This window comes from Salvia miltiorrhiza, chromosome 1 (genome assembly GCF_028751815.1).
Source record: "Salvia miltiorrhiza cultivar Shanhuang (shh) chromosome 1, IMPLAD_Smil_shh, whole genome shotgun sequence".
In the NCBI taxonomy this organism is placed as follows: Eukaryota; Viridiplantae; Streptophyta; class Magnoliopsida; order Lamiales; family Lamiaceae; genus Salvia; species Salvia miltiorrhiza.
Window position 1 is genome coordinate 70,721,727 of NC_080387.1, and position 20,682 is coordinate 70,742,408.

General features: G+C 30.4%; 1 protein-coding gene across 1 annotated transcript; it reads left to right on the forward strand.

The window, feature by feature from the left end:
- The first annotated feature begins 3,227 nt into the window (after positions 1 to 3,227).
- Positions 3,228 to 4,590, forward strand: LOC131005677 (formin-like protein 14). Its single transcript, XM_057932709.1, has one exon. The coding sequence runs from the start codon at positions 3,434 to 3,436 to the stop codon at positions 4,391 to 4,393; it is 960 nt and encodes a 319-aa protein (XP_057788692.1). The 5' UTR covers positions 3,228 to 3,433; the 3' UTR covers positions 4,394 to 4,590.
- Positions 4,591 to 20,682: the final 16,092 nt, after the last annotated feature.

Below are 20,682 nucleotides of genomic sequence, written 5' to 3' on the forward strand. Positions count from 1 at the left end.
CCCACCTTAAAAATACAGTGGAGCTTGTAATATGAATGATTATCACGTGCTCAACTTATAACTTACTCCTTAAAGATAGTATGTAATTTACATGTGTAGTATGATTTTATTTGATCAACTTATCACGTATATATAGCCGCAATATATAGCTTTGCTGAGTTGATATCTAGTAGGTTTGCTGAATCAATATCCTACTTCTAGCATATCTTACTAATTTACTACCATGCAGACACGTACATATACCTAATGACTAAGCATGCATGCATGGCTTAAATTAATAAGGTTTGCATTGATATTTGTACCATACTATTTTTATATATATATATATATATATATATATGTAGATATTTATTAACTAAAAGCTATTTAGTATAGCTATATATAATTATATACGTATTGTGTTATATAATATATATATATATATATATAAAATTCTACTTAATTAACTTAAGATATATATGTATATGTATGCTATAAATATATAATTCTGTTATATATAAGAAATTTTAAAAGAATATAATTAAATATCTATTATATATGTATATATATATATATATATATATGTGTGTGTGTGTGTGTATATCATAAATTCTAAATAGACTTTTAGGTAAAATATATTTTCAAACTTAGGAAAAATAATAATAATATGACAATATAATGCAGTTGAGCTAATGCTGTGAAAATGTTTAAAGAAATGTAAATACAAATTTTAAATATGATGAGAAATTAGTAACGACACATTATGCTTAGATCTAATTTATTCTACAAAATAATCTAATATTATTCTATGAAAATCGGGGTGTTACAGAATCATACTTCCTCTGTCCCTGAAATAAGTTCATTTTTCTTTTTTTTTCATTTTTGGATAACTACCCCACCACTAATAATATTTTATTTATTCTTATTTTTCACTTTTTCACCACTCTCGATACTAATTATAACACTTTTTAACCACTTCCAATACTAATTATAACATATATTTCTCCATATCAATACACTTTACAATTTTTCCTTAAAATCTGTGCCGTCCCACAAGAGGAACTTATTTTGGGGACAGAGGGAGTAATATTTGAATGTATATTATTCATCATTTACTTTCATATTGTACATTGTACATTTACTTTCATATTGTATATGGTGATACAAACCTTTATAACTTTTCCCATAAAACTTTACATAAATATTCATATACTCTTTAATGGAGCTCGCCTGGCCAGCTTGAGCCACATGCCAACAAGCCCCCATGCATTGCGAGAGCCATCGAGCTCGAGGTGGAACTTGCAAAAGTGAACCGGGCACAGACGATGAATGGTAAGGTGCGTGCGCCGCACCGCCGAATAAAAAAAATATTTAAATTTTGCAATGACTATTTATGATTTTCTATGTCGTTTGTGAACAGCTCTTTTGTTTTATTTTTTAAAAAAGTTATTCTAATATCCTTTATTTCCATTCATTTTTCATATCAAATTCATTTTTTAAAATTATTGTAATGTTTTTTTAATTATTGTATTTTAAAATTAATTTAAGGTTGAAAATTTTAAATTTAGTAAAAAAATTGGTATTAAAATCTAATACAATCTATAAATACATTTAATTTTTTTAAAAATTATATAGAGTTCGATTTAAAAGTCGAGGGACTCTTAAGTGGGGACTATTTCTATAAATTTTGTTGATATTAATATATTTTTTAAATATTATACTCCCTCCGTCCATGAAAGAACTTCCTAGGAGGGAGTGACACGGGTTTTAAGAAAAAATATTGTTGAGTGTATTGAGAGTGAATAAAAGGTAGTTGAGTGTATTGGGAGTGGTGAAAATGTGTTATAATTAATATTGAGAGTTGTGAAAAGTGAAAAGTAAGAGGATTATAAGTGGTGGGGTATAGTCCAAAAATAGGTAGGAAGTTCGTTTGTGGACGTCCCAAAAAGAAAAGATAGGAAGTTCTTTCGTGGACGGAGGGAGTATTATTTAAAAAATATCACAATTTGTATTTGGCTCTATATTTTTTTGCATAATCACATACATTTATTTGTTGCTCTATTTTTCTTTTGCAACTTCACATGCATCTATCATTTTGACTCTTCCATGTTTGAAGAGTTAGATGCATGTTATATATATATATATATATATATATATATATATATATATATATAGGGGGCGGTTATTCAATAAACCACCCTTATTTTAAGAATTACGAACCAGCAAAAATGCATGAATTTTATGTATAACACGCATGAATAAACTGTATAAAGGTATGAATATCGAAAAAATAATTTTTTGCTACCTTTGGGATTCGAACTCATGACCATGAATATATCCAACAAGGTGATGAATCAACCGTAGATTTTGATGATCTAAGGGCTGAAAATGGTTCTTAATTTATATTTTAATAAGCGTTCTTATTTTAGCCTTCCCCTATATATATATATATATATATATATATATATATATATATATATATTGAAAGGTATCAATTTTTAATTTTGATGCTTTCAATATGCACCAAGGTTTTGATGAATGGGTAAAACGTGTTGCTGACCCATATCAGAAACTTGATCACATGATCGAGGATGTTCATTGAAACTATAAAAATATCATTCCACAAGGCGGTTCATTGAACGTAAAAATTCGGTAATGATAACTAAATATATAGTTTTTTATTTGTTTGAAGTATGGGTTGTATGATTTCGTATTTCATACTCCGATTGTTATAATTTTTGTAATGTTTGAATTTTTATTATTTTGTTCTTTTTTTGAATTTTGTTAATTTTAATTTATACTCCCTCCGTCCACGAAAAAATTTCCTATTTTTCCTTTTTGGGACGTCTACAAAAAAACTTCTTATCTATTTTTGGACTATACCCCACCACTTATCCTTGTTCGTACTTTCACTTTTTTCACAACTCTTAATATTAATTATAACACATTTTGACTACTTCCAATACATGCATCAACTTTTTCACCACTTTCAATACACCTAACAATTTTTTCTTAAAACGCGTGCTAAATCCTCCTAAGAAGTTCTTTCTTGGACGTAGGGAATATTTAATATAATTAAAAATATTTGTGATTGATAAATCATAAATCATGATCGATTATTATATAGGTGGTTGGAGTGGTCATTCATAAATTATAAAATATACTAGTGTTATTGGATTGAATAGAATATTAATAATATGAATAATAAAAATTAGAAGGATTGGATGATTGAGTTGATCACTGTTAGGATGGTTTTAAAGGGCTCATGGTCTAGCTCGAGCCTTGATGGTTCAAGCTGGGACCGCAAAAGACAAATGGAGTAACTTTTTCGCCTAACCAGTTCGCCAAATTGACAAACAATCCCAATCTTCTCATTCTACAATCTACACTATCCTTCGCACTCCAACTTTTTTCCGCGGCGCACGTTACCCGACGCCACCAAACCGCCTCCGCCATGGCCACCGGCACCACTCATCGGCCGCAACCGAAGCTCTACGATCTCGATGTCACAATCGTCTCCGCTAAGCACCTGAAGAACGTCAATTGGAGGAACGGCGATCTCAAACCCTACGTCATCCTGTGGGTCGACCCGGACCGCCGCCAGGCCACCAAGCCCGACGACTCCGGATCTACCCGACCCGTTTGGAACGAGCGATTCGTTCTACCGCTCAGTCTCCCGCTCAGGGACTCCGCCCTAACGCTGGAAGTCTTCCACTCCAAACCGTCGGAGACGTCGAAACCCTTGGTCGGCGCGCACCGATTCGAACTCCGAGATCTCCTGGGCGACTCAGCCGACTCGGCAATTCGACTCAGGACCTTCGAGCTCCTCCGCCCCTCCGGCCGGCCCCACGGTAAGATCCGGCTGAAGATCGGCTTGGTTGAGCGCCCCGTGGAGAATTACCATCCTGCCCCTGCTACCGGTTATTATAACTTTTCTGCCCCTCCGCCGCCCATGCCTTATAGGGGATACTCTCCTTCGCCGTATTCCACTCTACCGCCGCCGTCGTCGTTTTCCCCCCCTCCGCAGCCCTATTACTCCTACTCGGATCCGCACTCAGGCTATTATTCGTCTTATTATTCGCCTTCGCCGGCACCGCCCCCACCGCCACCAGCTCGTCCATTTCTAGAGCGGCCGTTGCAGTCGCAATCGAGCTACGGTGGATCGGGGGCCTCGGGGCCGAGCGCTCCGGTGGATTACACACCATATGATTACCATAAGAGGAGCTTGGGGAAGCCGGGAATAGGAATGGGAACGGGATTGGCGGTGGGAGCGGCGGCTGGAGCTCTCGGCGGGCTGTCATTAGATGAAGGTATTAAATATGAGGAAGAGAAGATTGCAGAAAGAGTGGAGAATGATATGGTTTCTTCAACTGCGAGGGATGATCGGTATGGCGAGTATCGAAGTGATTATTAATGTAAGCTCTAATTCGCTCTAACTATTTGCTCCCCAGTATGACTCCGTGTTAAATTTTATATATAAAGATTGGCGTTCTCTGTGAATTGTGTTTCAATGGAGGATTTGAACTCTGAGAAGTGTCTCTCAGAGATGTTTGTGCTGATATATGTATATAAACTTCTGGTGTTGCGAGGAGTAAGCTATGTTTTCTAGTATATCTCTCTCCGTTTGTGGAGTCCTATCCTATCTCTGTCATTGTAATTGTTGAGCTTCTGGATTGCCTTGTTTCTTAGATGGTATGCATTGCATTCTTTTTGCAGTTTCATAGGGTTCAGTTGTGCAGTTGGGTTAATTTACTTTGTGCAGCTTTAAATTTTGAAAGGTGTTGCGTGTTTTGTTAGTAAGGAACATCACAGCTGCTTTTTATTCGATCTAAGCTAGTTTATTGATTTTATGTTGAGATAATAGTCAGGAGGTTTCATCTGTTTTTTGAACCCCTTATGAGATAGAGCATGGAATTAGTTCAATATGGCTTTCTCCTTTGGCCGGAATGACCTTGCTTTATACGTTCTTATTCTGATTTGGTCGAATGCTGGTTCATGTCATCATGCGTATGAACATTTTCTAATGCAATTATTATGTTCCTTCATTTATAAATCTTGATAGAAGTAGAGTGAAGTCATATCGGGCTTTTTAAGCTGCATATTTAGGTTCTCCCTATGGTTGGGTAGCTAATATAAATTGGCTTGGAGCTAGTGGTAAGATTTTGTTACGTGTTGTTGTTCCTTAATCCTGTATAGAGCTCACCCTCATGATCCTGAAGACTTGCAATTCAATTATTTGGAAGTCGCTTGGCTTTTGATTTAGTAAAGGTTACTTTTGAGCTGAACGAAGTTCAGAACGATCCTCTAAGCTGTCTAGCCTTTTCCAAATACCAGTTGCTACACAATCTACATTCGTGCATGCTAGAAATATGACTAGATTATTTAGCAAATATGCATGATATACATGGCAAGATTCATAGATTCTGAACAGCTTCTCGGGAATTTGTTAAGTAGTATTGTCAGCACATAAATGTTTGTGACTCAATTCCATTTTGCTCTAACAAATAAATCAGATATTAGAATATTTCTGTAAATTCAAACATTGCTGCATAGTTCATAGCAACAGGATGAGTTGGTTACTTATTCATCATGTTCATATAGTGTCAAACTAAGTATTCTGATCAAGGATTTGGATCAACTTTCGTTGCTATTAGTTTTTCAGGTAACTTGAAATGTATTCTGTTTATTGGTGCTCGACACAGACTTCATAATATGTTCTACATCTAGGAGACTAGGAGTATTTACTTGTGATTCTGTTCTTGACTACTAGTATCCTTGTTGGGTTCCTATGTCTTATTTGCTCTTATATATATGATCCACAGATAGTGTTTTGCAAAGAAGTATTTGGGAGAATTTAGTTCTGCCTCTCTCGATTTGGTAGAATTTCTTTAAATAAGATATGTTAATGCTTTTAGGGGAGTTTACATTTGAGGATTAACCTTAATAGATAAAAATATTATGGCTAATTCTTTATTTACTTAGATGGATTGAAACATTGGGATATTCAAAGGTCCTTGTTAATTTCTATCATTTGAGCTAATTTTATTTGATTCATGTCCCATTTAAAGGATGAGATTGGAGATATCCTAGTAATGAAGATAGAAATACTCAATCATGCATCTTATCAATCATAAAAATCAAATGCCCCCTTAAGGCTATATAAGAATTAGGGTATATGTGCTAAAACAGAGAATGCCCAGAACAATGAAACAAAACACCAATGCTAAATTCTTTTATTACCTATGAAATAGTGGTGTGCTTTGATTCTAGTTCTGCAGTTTGTTATTTATAGTTTCCTGTTTTTCTACTCCTTTTCTTTTGGTGGAAGTCATACTAAAAAGGCCAAATGACTTGTCCTTCACATCTTAAGTGTTGTCAAAATAAAGATTTAGAGGTGTTTTGGTTGAGCTTATAAACTTTTTAAAACATCTTAGTATAAGTTATTTAAGAGCTTATAAATTCTTAAAACACGTTTGGCCTTGCGATAGGTGGTTAATGTCCAAGGTTGGAGGTCATGAGTTCGAGTCCACGACAGTGCGGTCTTTAATTTTTTTTTATTTACTTGTTAATTATAAAAAATATTAAATAAATAAATAAGTTCATTAATTCAATTTATTTATGCAAAGTAACAATTAATTTATAAAAATAATTTTGCCATGATTTGTTATTTCGATGTTATGCATAATATAATCTTTTCAATTTTATTTCTTTATCTTATAAGCTTAATTAGCCAAATACGTTGACTACTTATAAGCTCTTCAAAATAAGTTTAGTCAAATACTTGTTTATTTTGTGATTTGTTTTAATCTTTTATTTTGTTTTGGAGCTTATAAACTTTTTAAAATAAATTTAGTCAAGCACCTGTTTGTTTTGTGATTCTTTTTCGTCCTTTCTAAAATTTAAGAAGATTAATAATGATTTTTCAGTTCTTCAAATGATGATTTGAACTTTCAATCTAATATTCCCTCCGTCCCACGAATCTTGACATGTATTTATTTTTGAGTCGTCTCACGAATTTTGACACATTTTCAAATAAAGTAATAGTAATTATTATACTCTCTCCTAGTTTATCACTTTTATTACCTTCTCTCTCATACTTTATTACTTTTATAGTACTTCATTAATTACACACTTAAATCACTAATTTACAACTCCTTAATTTTCGTGCCGAAACCAAACGTGTCAAGATCCGTGGGACGGATTGAGTACTAGTTAAAGGGAAAACGTTGTACGAATTGAGCTGTATTTTGTCGTTCAAAACTCTACAATATTGAGCCATTATATTTCATCTTATATGTTAACTCATATATATGGTGAAATTCTACTATCAAGTCAACATGCAACGATATTAATAATGAGGTGCAATTGTGTGCGTGTGTTGACCAAGCGGTAAGGGGTTAATGTCCAACGCCAAAGGTTTTGGGTTTGAGTCCCCTGTGGTGCGGCCTTTAAATTTCTTTATTTAATATTGTTAATTCATAAAAATAAAAATAAAAAAATAATGAGGTGCAATCTTACCAAGTCCATGTTTTTTTTTTGGCATCGCCAAATGACAGAATTGCCCTTGGTTATTCCAAGGAAAGCATTTGTTGATAGGCCTAAGAATAAAATACAGTATTTTCTCTTGCCGCACGGGTTTTATTGGTTTGATTTTTTGGACCCATTTGGAACTTCAAAAAAGTTGGGCTCATGTAATGCCAAATCTCCAACATCTACTAACAAAATCTTGGTCATTTATTATTGCTTTTCGAACCTTTTGAGTTTTACTCATTCCTCTAATATTCTTGCCCTCCTTTCAAATAGATCTTCTGCAGGTGTGTGTGTGTGTGTGTGTGTGTGTTCTCTCTAAAAATTGGCTGATCTAATACTTATCCTGTCAAAGATACCAAAAGAAACCTAATATCATCCGCATTATATATATATATATATATATATATATATATATATATATATATATATATTGAGATTTTGATTTTTCGTGAAAAATGAGAATAATGACCAAAATCTACCAATAAATCAATATAACTGATGAATAGATGTATTTGTTTAGTATATTGAAAATTTCGCCACCTAAATCAAAATGTTTGTTTATAAAAGTTATTGACTTGTTCATCAAAACCAAATGACTTATTTGTAACTCTTTAGATAAATTTTCAATTCTCACACTACTTATAAATTTTTAATAGATCATTTCTCTCTCTATATATATATATCTAAATACCTTAAGAGACCTAAATAGGTTCAATCGCATGTTTTATGAACTTAATGAAAGAGAGGTTAATTGAAGATGGGCCAAAAATTTCAGAACATGTACCCTAAACCTAAAGTTCAAACTTTGTGGGCCACCTCAGTAGATAAGTGCATGCATATAAACCTGTCTCAAGTGAAAATGGTTTTTGTGTTTGTTTGCTTTTGTTAGTGATGTATCTGACACGTCGTTTGAAATATCAGAATACGTTGTTGTTTAATCTGGTTTATAGAATTAAGGGGTATTGGTACGTAAATATTCGAAAATTTTCTATTTTTTAGTTTTGCATCTTAACTTTAAAATCTGTCTATAAATTTCTCAATTTTATATTTTTTCTGAGTTTGCACCCGATGAATTTTTACTCTTAAATACTTGTTGACATAGCAACGGAATTGACATCCCAAAACATATAATTATATGTTCTAGATCTCATATTAACAACAAATTTATCGATTTTATTATACATTTCAAACTTTCCTCTCAATTCGACTGTCATGTCAACAACGATTTGAGGGTAAAAATTCACCGGGTTCAAAATCAGAAAAAAGATAAAGTTCAAGTATTTATAGGCAGATTTTAAAGTTAGGGTGCAAAATTAGAAAATGGAAAAAGTTCGAGTATTTACAGGCCAATACCTCTAGAATTAAATTTACGAACGTAAATAAATAATAATTTATCGCTATATGCCACATAGATTTATTATAGGTGATAATTTGTGGTATGGATGTATTCGCTCTGATTATAAATTTACTTAATTTACTTACACATATTCAATTATGTGTGGGTATATAGCCACACATAATTATGTGTGGCTAAAATTTCTACAGCATTAAATATATTAAGAGTTAAACGGAAAATAAAAAATAAAAAAATAAATGTGACTAAATCTTTTTACCTACACATAAGTATTAATTATTTAAAATTGTCTAATGAATTTATCTATTATGTGTCACAAATTATGTGCGGATAAAACTTCATATTCTTGTAGTCGATCAAGAATATACCTTCAAAACATCTATCCTAAAGATTTAAAATTATGCTTATGAAGTTATGGCGTAATGTCATGAATTTTAATTTCTATCACTATCTTTTTTGTTAAATTTCTCTTGTAGATTTGTCTAATAATCCCCTTCGTCCACAAAAAATAAGCCTTAATTTATCAGTTTCATTCGTCCACAAAAATACTACCCCCTTCATTCCATTACAAATATCTCACTTTTCAAAATGAGATGTCTCATTACAAATGTTCCATTCCTTTTTTTAGCAATATATTTTCTTTCTATATACCTAATACTTTAAATAATTTATACCAACCCACTTTATCTACTTTTTACATATTTTTTAATCTCCGTACTCAAAAGTAATGAGATATTTGTAATGGGATGGAGGGAGTTGTTATAAATTATTTTTAGTAATGATTTGACTAATTTTGTGGGCTTCTTTCTCCGCATATTAACTTAATTAATTATTTTATTTTATTTTTGTGGATTCATTTCTCCACTCATTAAATAAATAGGGTCGGTTTTTTTTAAACTTGTGACACCCTCAATTATGTATTGTTTTAGTGGACTGGTGCAATAGATAAATAATTAAAAATAAATAAAAAATGGGGGAGGTTTCATATGACTCCAAGTCTAAAAGAGAAGGTTAATTATCGTAAAATTCAAGTTGCTCTTGCATTGTTGGGAGTTGGGACTCACCAAAATTTGTGTGTCGGACTCTCACATCACACATGTATTCAAGAAATTCAAATTAAACGTTTCGTACTCTTCTGTACTATAATTATTGTAGTATATATATATATATATATATACAGTTTTCATTCATGTTTGACTAAATTGTAATGAAGGTTTCATGCGTTACATATTTGGATTTGAATTGAGTTAGTCTACTATTATATTTATATAGGTTTACTGTTACGTGAACTTTCGTGACTCAATTACTTCGTTGTCTAATGTACAATAACAAAATTAAAAATATCACGAATAACTCTCAGGTGTGTTTTCTTTAGTTTTATAAATTTATTACTATAAGAAAAAAATAAATAATAAAAGAATTATCACGAGTAACTCTCAGGTGTCACTCTGATGAGGACGAGTTTCGACGTTTAAATACATGCATTCAGATTTGGCTTCAGCAAAAAATACAAAATAGAAAGATGAAATGAAATGAGGATTAGAATAAAAGCGAAAGACAAAAGATTTATATTCTAACTATAAAGACGCAGATTTTGAAATCACAGAAAAGATCAAAATAAAAAGGCAGATGGACAGGAAAAGAATTTTATCTTTGAAGCGAAGGACAAATATAAAGCCAGACACTTAACATATTTGAATGACGATTAGATCTGATTAGTGCTGGATATATATAAAAGTGCATATAATTTAAATTGTATTCTTGCTATTATTTGGGCTTTAAAACGAGACTAAATTGGTCTTATCATTGTATATTTATATCTAAATAATAGGCTATAAATAAGGCCCTTAAGTTCAAATTTAAAGAAAAAAAGGTCATTCAACAATTGGAAAAAAAAAAAAAAAAAACAAATACTATCTTCTTTCTCCAAATTTTTTCCTCTCAATTTCTTAGTTTTTAAATCTTAACTCGGTTTTCTTCAATTTTCCTAAATTTTGCCGTTGAGTCTAAAACCCAACTTAACACACTTAATTTTAAAATTGATTTTAAATTGAAATCTTGATTTTTTTTTTAATATAATATAAATGTCAAAGGCTGAGATAAAAACTAAAATCAACCCAATCAAAGATAGCAAATTATTTTGTGACGAATTCAACTTGATCCTTTCTATTATCCCCTAGCCAGGGACGGAGCCAGGGGGGAGCTAGGGGGGGCTAGAGCCCCCTCCCAAATTTTGAGTTTTTTTTTTTTTTTTTTAATAATATATATAGATATATGTTTATACCTATTATAAAATAATTTTGTTTTATAAAAGAGTATTTGGTTATTATATTCTCTCATATATACTTAATTTAAGGATAATTTTGTTTTTTAAAACTATATGATCTATGAAATATTGTTTGTTATTATTACTATTATACTTGTCTTTTAATAAAAAATGCCTAATATGTATGAAATGCTAAAAAAAATTATAATGTATTGAAACTAATTTGTAATATATAGAAAATATATAATCTATGGACATGTTGTTTGTTATTATTATTATTATGCTTGCCTTTTAATAAAAAATGTCTTAAATATACGGAATTTCCAAAAAAAGTTTTGTGATATATTGAAGCTATATAATCTATGAAAATAATGTTCGTTATTATTAGTATTATGCTCGTATTTTAATAAAAAAAATACCTTAAATATACTGAATGCCCAAAAAAAATTTCTCGGGGGCTACCGCCCCCGAACCCCCGTACAGGTTCAGCCCCCCCCGAACTAAATTCCTGGCTCCGTCCCTGCCCCTAGCCAATCAATGATTCTCATTTCTCAATATGTACTTTATATTTTGTTCACAAATGTCCTTTTCTTGTTTTATGAATCCAAAAAAACAAACTTTTATAATATTAAAATTATAATAGGCCTAGCTATGTGACCACAAATACAATTCATTGAATTTGGGTGCTAGTCTAAAATGGGTGAAAAAAAAATACATTTGATAAATTTAATTCGTTCAGCCCCACGCAATTTCAGATAGATCGAGTGGGAGCACAAGATTGTTTTGATATAAAATACTGAATAACTGTCATCTCACTATTCAAATTGATAACATATTTGTCTACTACTTCTCCCACATCATTATTTGTGCCAAATCATACTTGAACAAACAAATGCCCACCACTCAATGCTTTTATTGGTCTTAAAATTTAAATAAATCCCTCATTCATTCTCCCACGGCCATTATCGCATCTTTATTTAAAACAAATAATAAGAATCTGCATCTTTATCTCATGTAAGTTGTGTACGTATGTATTACTTTTCCTTTTCATGATTTACCACTGAGAAATTTATTATACTAGTTTATAGTGGGTTCTTTGTCTTGGTGTTTTTTGGATAAACGATAAATAATAATTACAAACTATATCAAACATTGAAAGTGGGATATAAAAGAAGAAAAATGATTCCATGTGATGAAGCTATTGGCAAATTAAAAATTGTTGATTTAGTGATAGTGTGATTAATATTTAAAATTAAAAATTTTGAATTCGAATTTATTATGATGTGATTTTTAAATTTTTTTATTTACTTATTAATTCATAAGAAAAAAAACTTGATCGAGCTCTTTTTCTTTTCTTTCTCTCATTTCCATAAAATTTATCACGGCTTAACATTTTCGCAATGATTGAAAATTTGCGGGATATATATTGGAAAATTTTGTTTTTATTTACTTTATTCTAAAAATTTATCATCATTAATAATAAAAATTATTATTATTATTATTATTATTATTATTATTAAATCCTCAAATGTAAATAAAGAAATACTCACTTCGTCTTAATGACTCATTACTGTTCGACACGATTATAAGAAAAAAATTAATTAACTGATAAAAAGTGGGACCACAATTTTTTTAGAAAAAAGATGGTTTTTTTTTCTTTGGAATAGGTCATTATCAATGGGATGGACGAAAAATGAAAGTGAATCATTATTAATGAGTCGAAAGAATCCAATTTAATAATTTGATAAATGCACGTAATTTATTCATGAATAGCAACTTTTTGGCCCCTTTGGCCTTTAGTGGAGGCAGCACCAGAACGTTGGAAGGTTAAAATCTTCTTTTTTCGGAAAAAAATAAAAATAAAATCCTAATGTGGGTCTACACTACAGTATGTTGTGTTTTTGAATGTTTTCTTTTAAATAACAAATTTTGTTTCGACGTTATATTTAATATGAATATATATAGTCAACCTCATGTATGGGCTAACAAATTAAAAGTTTGTTTATGTTTGTGGTAAGCAAGTAGATGATGAACTTTATGTCCTCTTCAATTACTAGTGTCTAATTAAGCTCCCCTCATTTTTGGATGGATTCGTATAATTAACATCTTCAAACCAAAATATCATCTTGTACAATGTATTTCCCCTACATAAGTCGTCAACACTGCATATTTTGTTTTATTTTATTTGCCTACATATATATAATATATGCTACTATAAGATATTCAAAGTCCATTTAATCATGCAACCCTTATCCTGGATTTATATGCGCTCCATTGACTCATGAGACCTCAAACAGATCCCACTTGGAATTATTTTTTTCATTCATGAATCTGATAAAATATATTCACAATGTATTTGTGATGATGATGTTTTTACAGTACGTATATTAATTATGTGTGTGGCGTGCCACTCAACAATTAGAATTGCTAAAGAATTTTGGAATTTTTTTTGAGAAGAAAAAGAATTTTGGAATATTGTTTTATCAACTTCTATACCATCTTGATTGTCGTGGGAATAAGAAGTAATCATTTGCTTTTGAAAATATATACATGCATAATGCATTGTGCATGTATTTATTTTTTGCGGCTCATATACTACTTGTGATTTTTTTATTTTATTTGGGGAAGAGAGAGCAGTGAAGTTTGAACCTTATGTCTCATTGTTTATAGACATGAGTTCACACCGCTTGGTGTCCTCATGAGATAAGGATGTATAGTACGTATATATATATCTATAACATCCTAAAATATTACTCATCACTCCTTCCCATTATAAGTAGTGATAGCCCTAGATAAAGCAAAATAGATAAATAATCACGTCTTATCTAAGCGTTTGATAGCAATATTGATTAACAAGAAAGCCCGCATTAAGGGAGAGGCCCGCTCTTATATCACTGTTCCACTAAGAAATTTAATACCTCCTCCCTGCGCCTGATATTATTTATCTAAGTATTATTTATCTAAGTTTTATTTATCACCCTTTATCTCAATTTTATATCAAACACACCCCAAATTTGGGCACCCAAATTAAAAAAAATTGTAAATTTATTAAAAGTGATAGGATTTACACTTTTTTAAGGATTAAATTTTATTAATTATAAAAACAATTACTTATAGTGGGACAATCCAAAATGAAATATAGACTATTTTTAGTGGGACATAATGAATATTAGTTTTAAAATATAAGATATCTATTACCACCTTCTAGATGAAATATGTAATACAAAATACAATAACATATTATAATCTATTAAAAGACTAAACTATGATGATTTTACCTTCCTGACATTATAAATTAATACATATTTAAATTACTATAATTTCACTCTCCTGGCTAGCTATTATATTTATATAGTGGTAGATTATTTATCTTATATTGTAAAGCAAAAACATCAACGTTCTTGACTTAAATATCACAGTTGAAGTAAGAGAGATGCGATAAGATTAAAAATATAAAAATATATTTGTATGTCATTAAAATCGAATAATAGCACTCATAATTGAGGCCAATATGCAAGAACTTGTGACGTTAAACGATTATGTACATGCATGCATACACTTCTCACAAAGTCAAACAAATTATCACCCTCTTTTGTTTACTTCTCATATTTGCCTTTTTGTTTTTTGGGCTAAATAATTGGCGGATGAGATTCTCAGAAATTGGATTTAGTTGTTGGCATCAAATTAATTATCTTGAACTTTTCGGGTTTTCTTGATTAAAACCTTATATATTTCAAAAAAAAAAAAATATTGATAAAATATAGTTATATATAGGTGTTGTAAGGGTGCTAGCTGAACTTGTTGAGGTATGAAACTTGAGTCAATTTTTTTGGATAGTTTGTAGTACAGTTCATTTTAATTATATGTTCAAGTAGAATTTTAATGGACTTAGGATTAGAGTTCGATCACCGACTAAATAATTGTTTTCTTTCTATTGATTCAATAAAAGATACTACATTGAAAGCACATATAAACTACGTACCTCCTATATCTATATATCTTCTACAAAAATAAATTACTTTCATTATTATGTTGAAAAGTTTTTTTTTTTTGTTTTTTGTTTTTAAATTGGGTTGGACTATGAGTTGGACTATGTAGATATATATGAGCCCTAGGGTAGATCCGCCCCAGTTTAAATTTGTGCTCCCCAGAAAGCAAGAGTCTCAGCGTGGAGAATCCTCAGGAATAGGCTTCCTTCTTGTGACAACTTAAGGAAGAGGAATATTCATGTGGGTGAGGAGGAAACCATGTGCAACGCCTGCTGTCAGGAAGTGGAATCCGCCAATCACTTGTTTCTCACTTGTCCGAAGACAGATATGCTTTGGAGTGAGATACAGAGGTGGACTGGTTTTCTTTCGGCACGACCGAATAGCATTGAAGGTCACTTCGACGTCTTCACACAGATGGGAAAAGGAAAGAAGAGTAGGAGGTTCTTATCGGCACTTTGGGCTTGCACCACCTGGCTCATCTGGAAAGGAAGGAACGAGAGTAGATTCGAATGCAAGAATTGGGATGTCAAAAAGTTATGTGGAGAAATCAAAGCTCGGATGTGGAGTTGGAATAGAATCTTCAACTTTTTTGAGAAGGAGGCAAATTTCATGCTCTGGTGTTCTAAAGATGTCTCATCTTTCCTTGTGTAATTGTTGGGTATCTCTGGTACCTAAACTCCTACCTTTTTTTATAAAATTCCATTTTTTCTGACCAAAAAAAAGTTCTTTCAGGATTAATTATATACAAAATGTTGTTTTGACATACTTATATAATCAGTAAACAATTATTTCCACAACTGCTTAACTATCATAATTTCTTACTTATGTTGACAAAATAAGCATTATTTAAGTTACATAGTACATATACTTTCTCCCGAGGAATTTAGTTGGTATGCAGTTGACTTCTGGAGGAACAATTGGTCACCAATTCTAATTATTCAGTCAATTTTTTTAATAAAGAATTTTGTTCGTGTTTTGGAATATTACTCGGTTGCATAGGTACATGCATGAAAAAAATATTATTTTTATATATATTTTTTTTAATATAAGGTGCTGATAGCCTGATACCTCCGCTGGGGTATTCAATCAAAATAAAAAAAAAACTCATTAACATTTCATTAGTCCGTTTCAATTAATGATAATTTTTCGTGAGTCGATGGGGGAAATTGCCAGAAATTACAAAGAAAAAAAGAGTTTATTTAGGACAATAACTTAGGTTGATTTGAAAATTAAGACAATAATTTTTGAACTTGTAAAAATAGGATATTAATTAATAACTGTTGCACCGGCCGCAGGACATTTATGGGCCAATTATCAAATTTTCGGACTTTTCCGCACAGACCAAGCACATGACAACCCGCACGGAGGGATTGATTATGTGGCAAACACGTCATTTTTACGGCTTGACATGTGCTTAGTTTGTACGGAAAAGTCCGAAAATTTGATAATTGACCCATAAATGTCCTGCGGGTGCTACACTTATTAATTAGTGTCATATTTTTACAAGTATAAAAATTATTGTTCTAATTTTCAAATCAACCTAAGTTACTGTCCTTAAAAACCCTCTGACTCAAGAAAAAAAAAGTTGTAGTTGCCCTTTTGACAACGATGAGTATTTGAATCATCTCCCTGTTATTCTATATCCTAAATTAAATATGTAAAATGATCATGTTTTCTTTTTAATATATATATATATAGAGAGAGAGAAGGAGATTGTATACGTTCATTAACATGGGTAAATTTCTTAAAAGGTGGGTACTAAATAGCCACAGTGTGACCACTCACAAATTAATTAAATAAGAAAATTTTTGATTTATTTAATTTATTTTTTTAAAACATAAAAATGTATATATTATTATATGTGAGAAATACAAATGTAAGAATATGAGCACAATTAAAATTCTTACATTTGCTATAAAAATTAATATAATCGTTGTTAAATTTACTACACTTGAAAAAAAAAATCGCACTACTTAAAATTCGAATTCAGGTACTGCATTCATCCATCAAGATTAGCACCCATCATAAATCTTAAAATTCCAAAGATTAAATTCTTATTTTATTTAGTGGTTCTTAAAAGAACTTTTCTACGTTACTCCATATACACAAAAGTAAATATATATATTACTTCACCTGTTTCATCTATTTTGCGATAGTTTCTTTTTTCAGCATTCTATTTTATTTTGAGATATTTTTTTATTTGATAATATATTTTTATTTATCTTTTCATATTTTTATCTCTTATATTTAACACATAAAATATTAATTTTAAATTTTATCTCAAGATAATCAGCACGAGGGGATAGTCGTACGAATGTGTGCTGCCATAATTGGTAGAATCGCGCGTGTACAAGTTGTATTTTCTTGACTTTTAGTGACTTATTTGTGTCAAAAAGTTTGAGCTACACAGACCTAGCTCAGATATATTGGAATTGTTAATTTGTCTTAATAAATTAACTACTATATACATAGAGAGCATTTTAATTAAAAAATATTTATAAATATTTTTTATTTTATTTTAGTAACTAAAAACTAATCTACAACTATTTTTTATATAAGTTACTATGATTTTTATAAAAAAAACCCATGTTATAATAACATATAAAAAAACATTATCATATCATAAATGAAGCTAGTTTGTTGCATGTATATATAAAAGGCATTATTATTCCATGTAAAAACCAATCATGACCATAATTCATTTATGGATCGATGATACTCGTGGGATCAATTTCGGTTAATTGAAAATTGAAACTGTATCATCGAATAAAAACCGTGTTGTTGGTTAATCACAATTTGGTAATTCGGTTATGCGAACAACCCATCGGATTAATTATTTTAAAAAAAAAAAACACCTCACTTAAGACTTAATTTCACATGCATGATCACATATTTTTTATTGTTAAATTTATTAAAATTGTCGAAAAAAGAATCGGTTTTATTGAGTTGATGCCTTTATCATAATTCATAAGTAAGGTTGTCGGCCGGAAAAATAGGTTGACGCCTACTTTTTCGATAATAAGCTATTTTCGTCTTACAAATACATTAATTGAGATATTAAGGGTAATTTATTCAATTTAAACGTAAATATAATAATTTTATAAAAATAAGCATTTTTTTATTACAACTTAATAAAATAGGTATTTTAAGTTTTTAGTCGTATAAAAACAATGGAGCTCCTTATCAATATCTTTTCCTACATCTACCCCTATATAAATAGTAGTATAAGTTAGAAACTGAATCGCATTAATTGTTTTGTAGTATATATGATTTGATGTTTTATGCCATATAACACTGAATTTGTTCATATACATGGATACATTAACGAAATCAATATGAGATCAAAACTGTAAGTTGATTATGGGCAGTCAAAATGAATCAACAAACATGCCCACTCACTGATATTACATAATATATTTACATATTTAATTAGTTATCTGAAAAAAGAGACATTCCAATGATTCATTTGGGTTCATTGTACCATTTGCGTCATTTAGCACTGTCAAAAGAAAAATATTAATTATATGGTGGGGCTTCAACTCAGACATTTATATACGTGGGTCGGAAAAGAATATCCTATCAATTGAAGGTCCAAGAACTTAGACCCCAAAGAATTAATAATGTTCGAGTTTTAATTATATTGGTATCTACAAATAGGGCTGTAAACAAACCAAGCCGCTCGTGAAATATTCGGAGTTCGGCTCGAAAAAAGCTCGTTCAAGTTCGTTTAGAGAAGCTCGTAAAATAAACAAACCAAACTTGAGCTTAGTAGTATTCGGCTCGTTAGCTCGTGAACATGTTCGTCAAGTGATTCAGCTTGAAAAATATAAATTATTAGTAGACATAACTTATAGTTATCCACTAAAATTAATAATAATTTTATTAAATCTCTAATTAATTTTGTTTGTTATAAGAAAATTATTAATATATAAATTATTTTAAATAAAATAATTTATTTTTAAATTAAAATAATCAATATTTTGAATATAAATATAAATTTAGAAAGTTCGATTAGGCTCGTGAACTGCTCGTGAGCCTCAAAGTATTCGGTAAGTAGAGTTCGGGATTCGATTCGATACTTAACAAACCAAACTTGAGCACACCACTATTCGGTTCGGCTCGATTTGATTACACTCCTATCTACAAACCCCAATTTAATGGCTAAAACTTCAAAGGAGAATTTTACTAATCGTCAATTATGACCTGTATATAACGTGGAAATTCTCGATTTCATTTAAAACTACTTCTTTTTTATTGAAAATTTATAATAAAAAAATAAGTGATAACATTTTTTTTTTATTTCTCATTTCTTTTTCCTTATTTTTTATAGTAAAATAAAATTTTCATTATTTACCATTTCTTATTTTCATTCCAAAGAGTATTAACTATCACACCTATTTGAAGTGAAAAAAGAGGTACGAAAAAGAGTGAAATCCTATTTTTCAGAAAATGAAGAAAAAGAAACTTAGATTTTTTTTTGTATGATATATATATATATATATATATATATATATATATATATATATATAATCAAAGAAAACATATCCTTAAAATTAAATAGTTTTATTTTAAGTTTAAAATTTGACATCTTAATAACGTTCCCAAAATCATGAATCTCTTTTACTCCCTCCGTCCCTGAAATAAGTTCCTATTTTTCCTTTTTGGGACGTCCCCCAAATAAGTTCCTCTTTCTTTCTTTCCATTTTTGGACAACTACCCCACCACTAATAATACTTTATTTATTCTTACTTTTCACTTTTTCACCACTCACAATACTAATTATAACACTTTTTCACCACTCCCAATACTAATTATAACATATTTTTATCCACTATCAATACACTTTACAATTTTTCCTTAAAACCCGTGCCGTCCCCAAAGAGGAACTTATTTTGGGGACGGAGGGAGTATAAAACAACATCGAACACTAAAGCTATATTCATGATATTGATTGGCTATGTGTATGTGTTGGTCAAGCGGTAAGGAGTTAATGTTCAAGGCTAGGTCTTGAGTTTGAGTCTCTTATGGTGTGATCATATAATTTCTTTATTTAATATTATAAATTTATATATAAAAAAAAGATATTGATGGGCTCTCCAAAAAAGGGAAAAAGATTAATTGAGAGTCCCAAATAAAATTCACAAGTAAAGGTAAAGATGAGTTTAATTCCTTGATTGATCTTATAAAAGTTGGAGCCTTATTCTGGCGCTGCCATAAAAGTAGCAGCAGAATTTTGCTGATTCCCGAAGTGCCATCAATCCAACCTTATCCATTCCAATTTTGCTATTCTTTATATGAGTATGTAAAATATTCAATTTATTTACATGATATACGTTTGATTTGATAAATATATATATCTCTAATGATTTTAGGTTGTAGTTTAATGGTTTTTCTTATATAAGGAATGCTAGAAATATTATACACTCATAAAAAAGCGCATAAATGCCCCGACTAGGTTTTGAACGCCCAACCCTAACCAACTGCAACTCAATTAGTATATATATATTTTTTTATGGAATGTTTAATTCAAAAAATTTAGAAATAATAAAATTAATATCTTATTT

What these genes read in the sequence shown, in the direction of transcription:
- LOC131005677 (XM_057932709.1), top strand. Translation starts at nt 3,434, where the DNA reads ATGGCCACCGGCACCACTCATCGGCCGCAACCGAAGCTCTACGATCTC.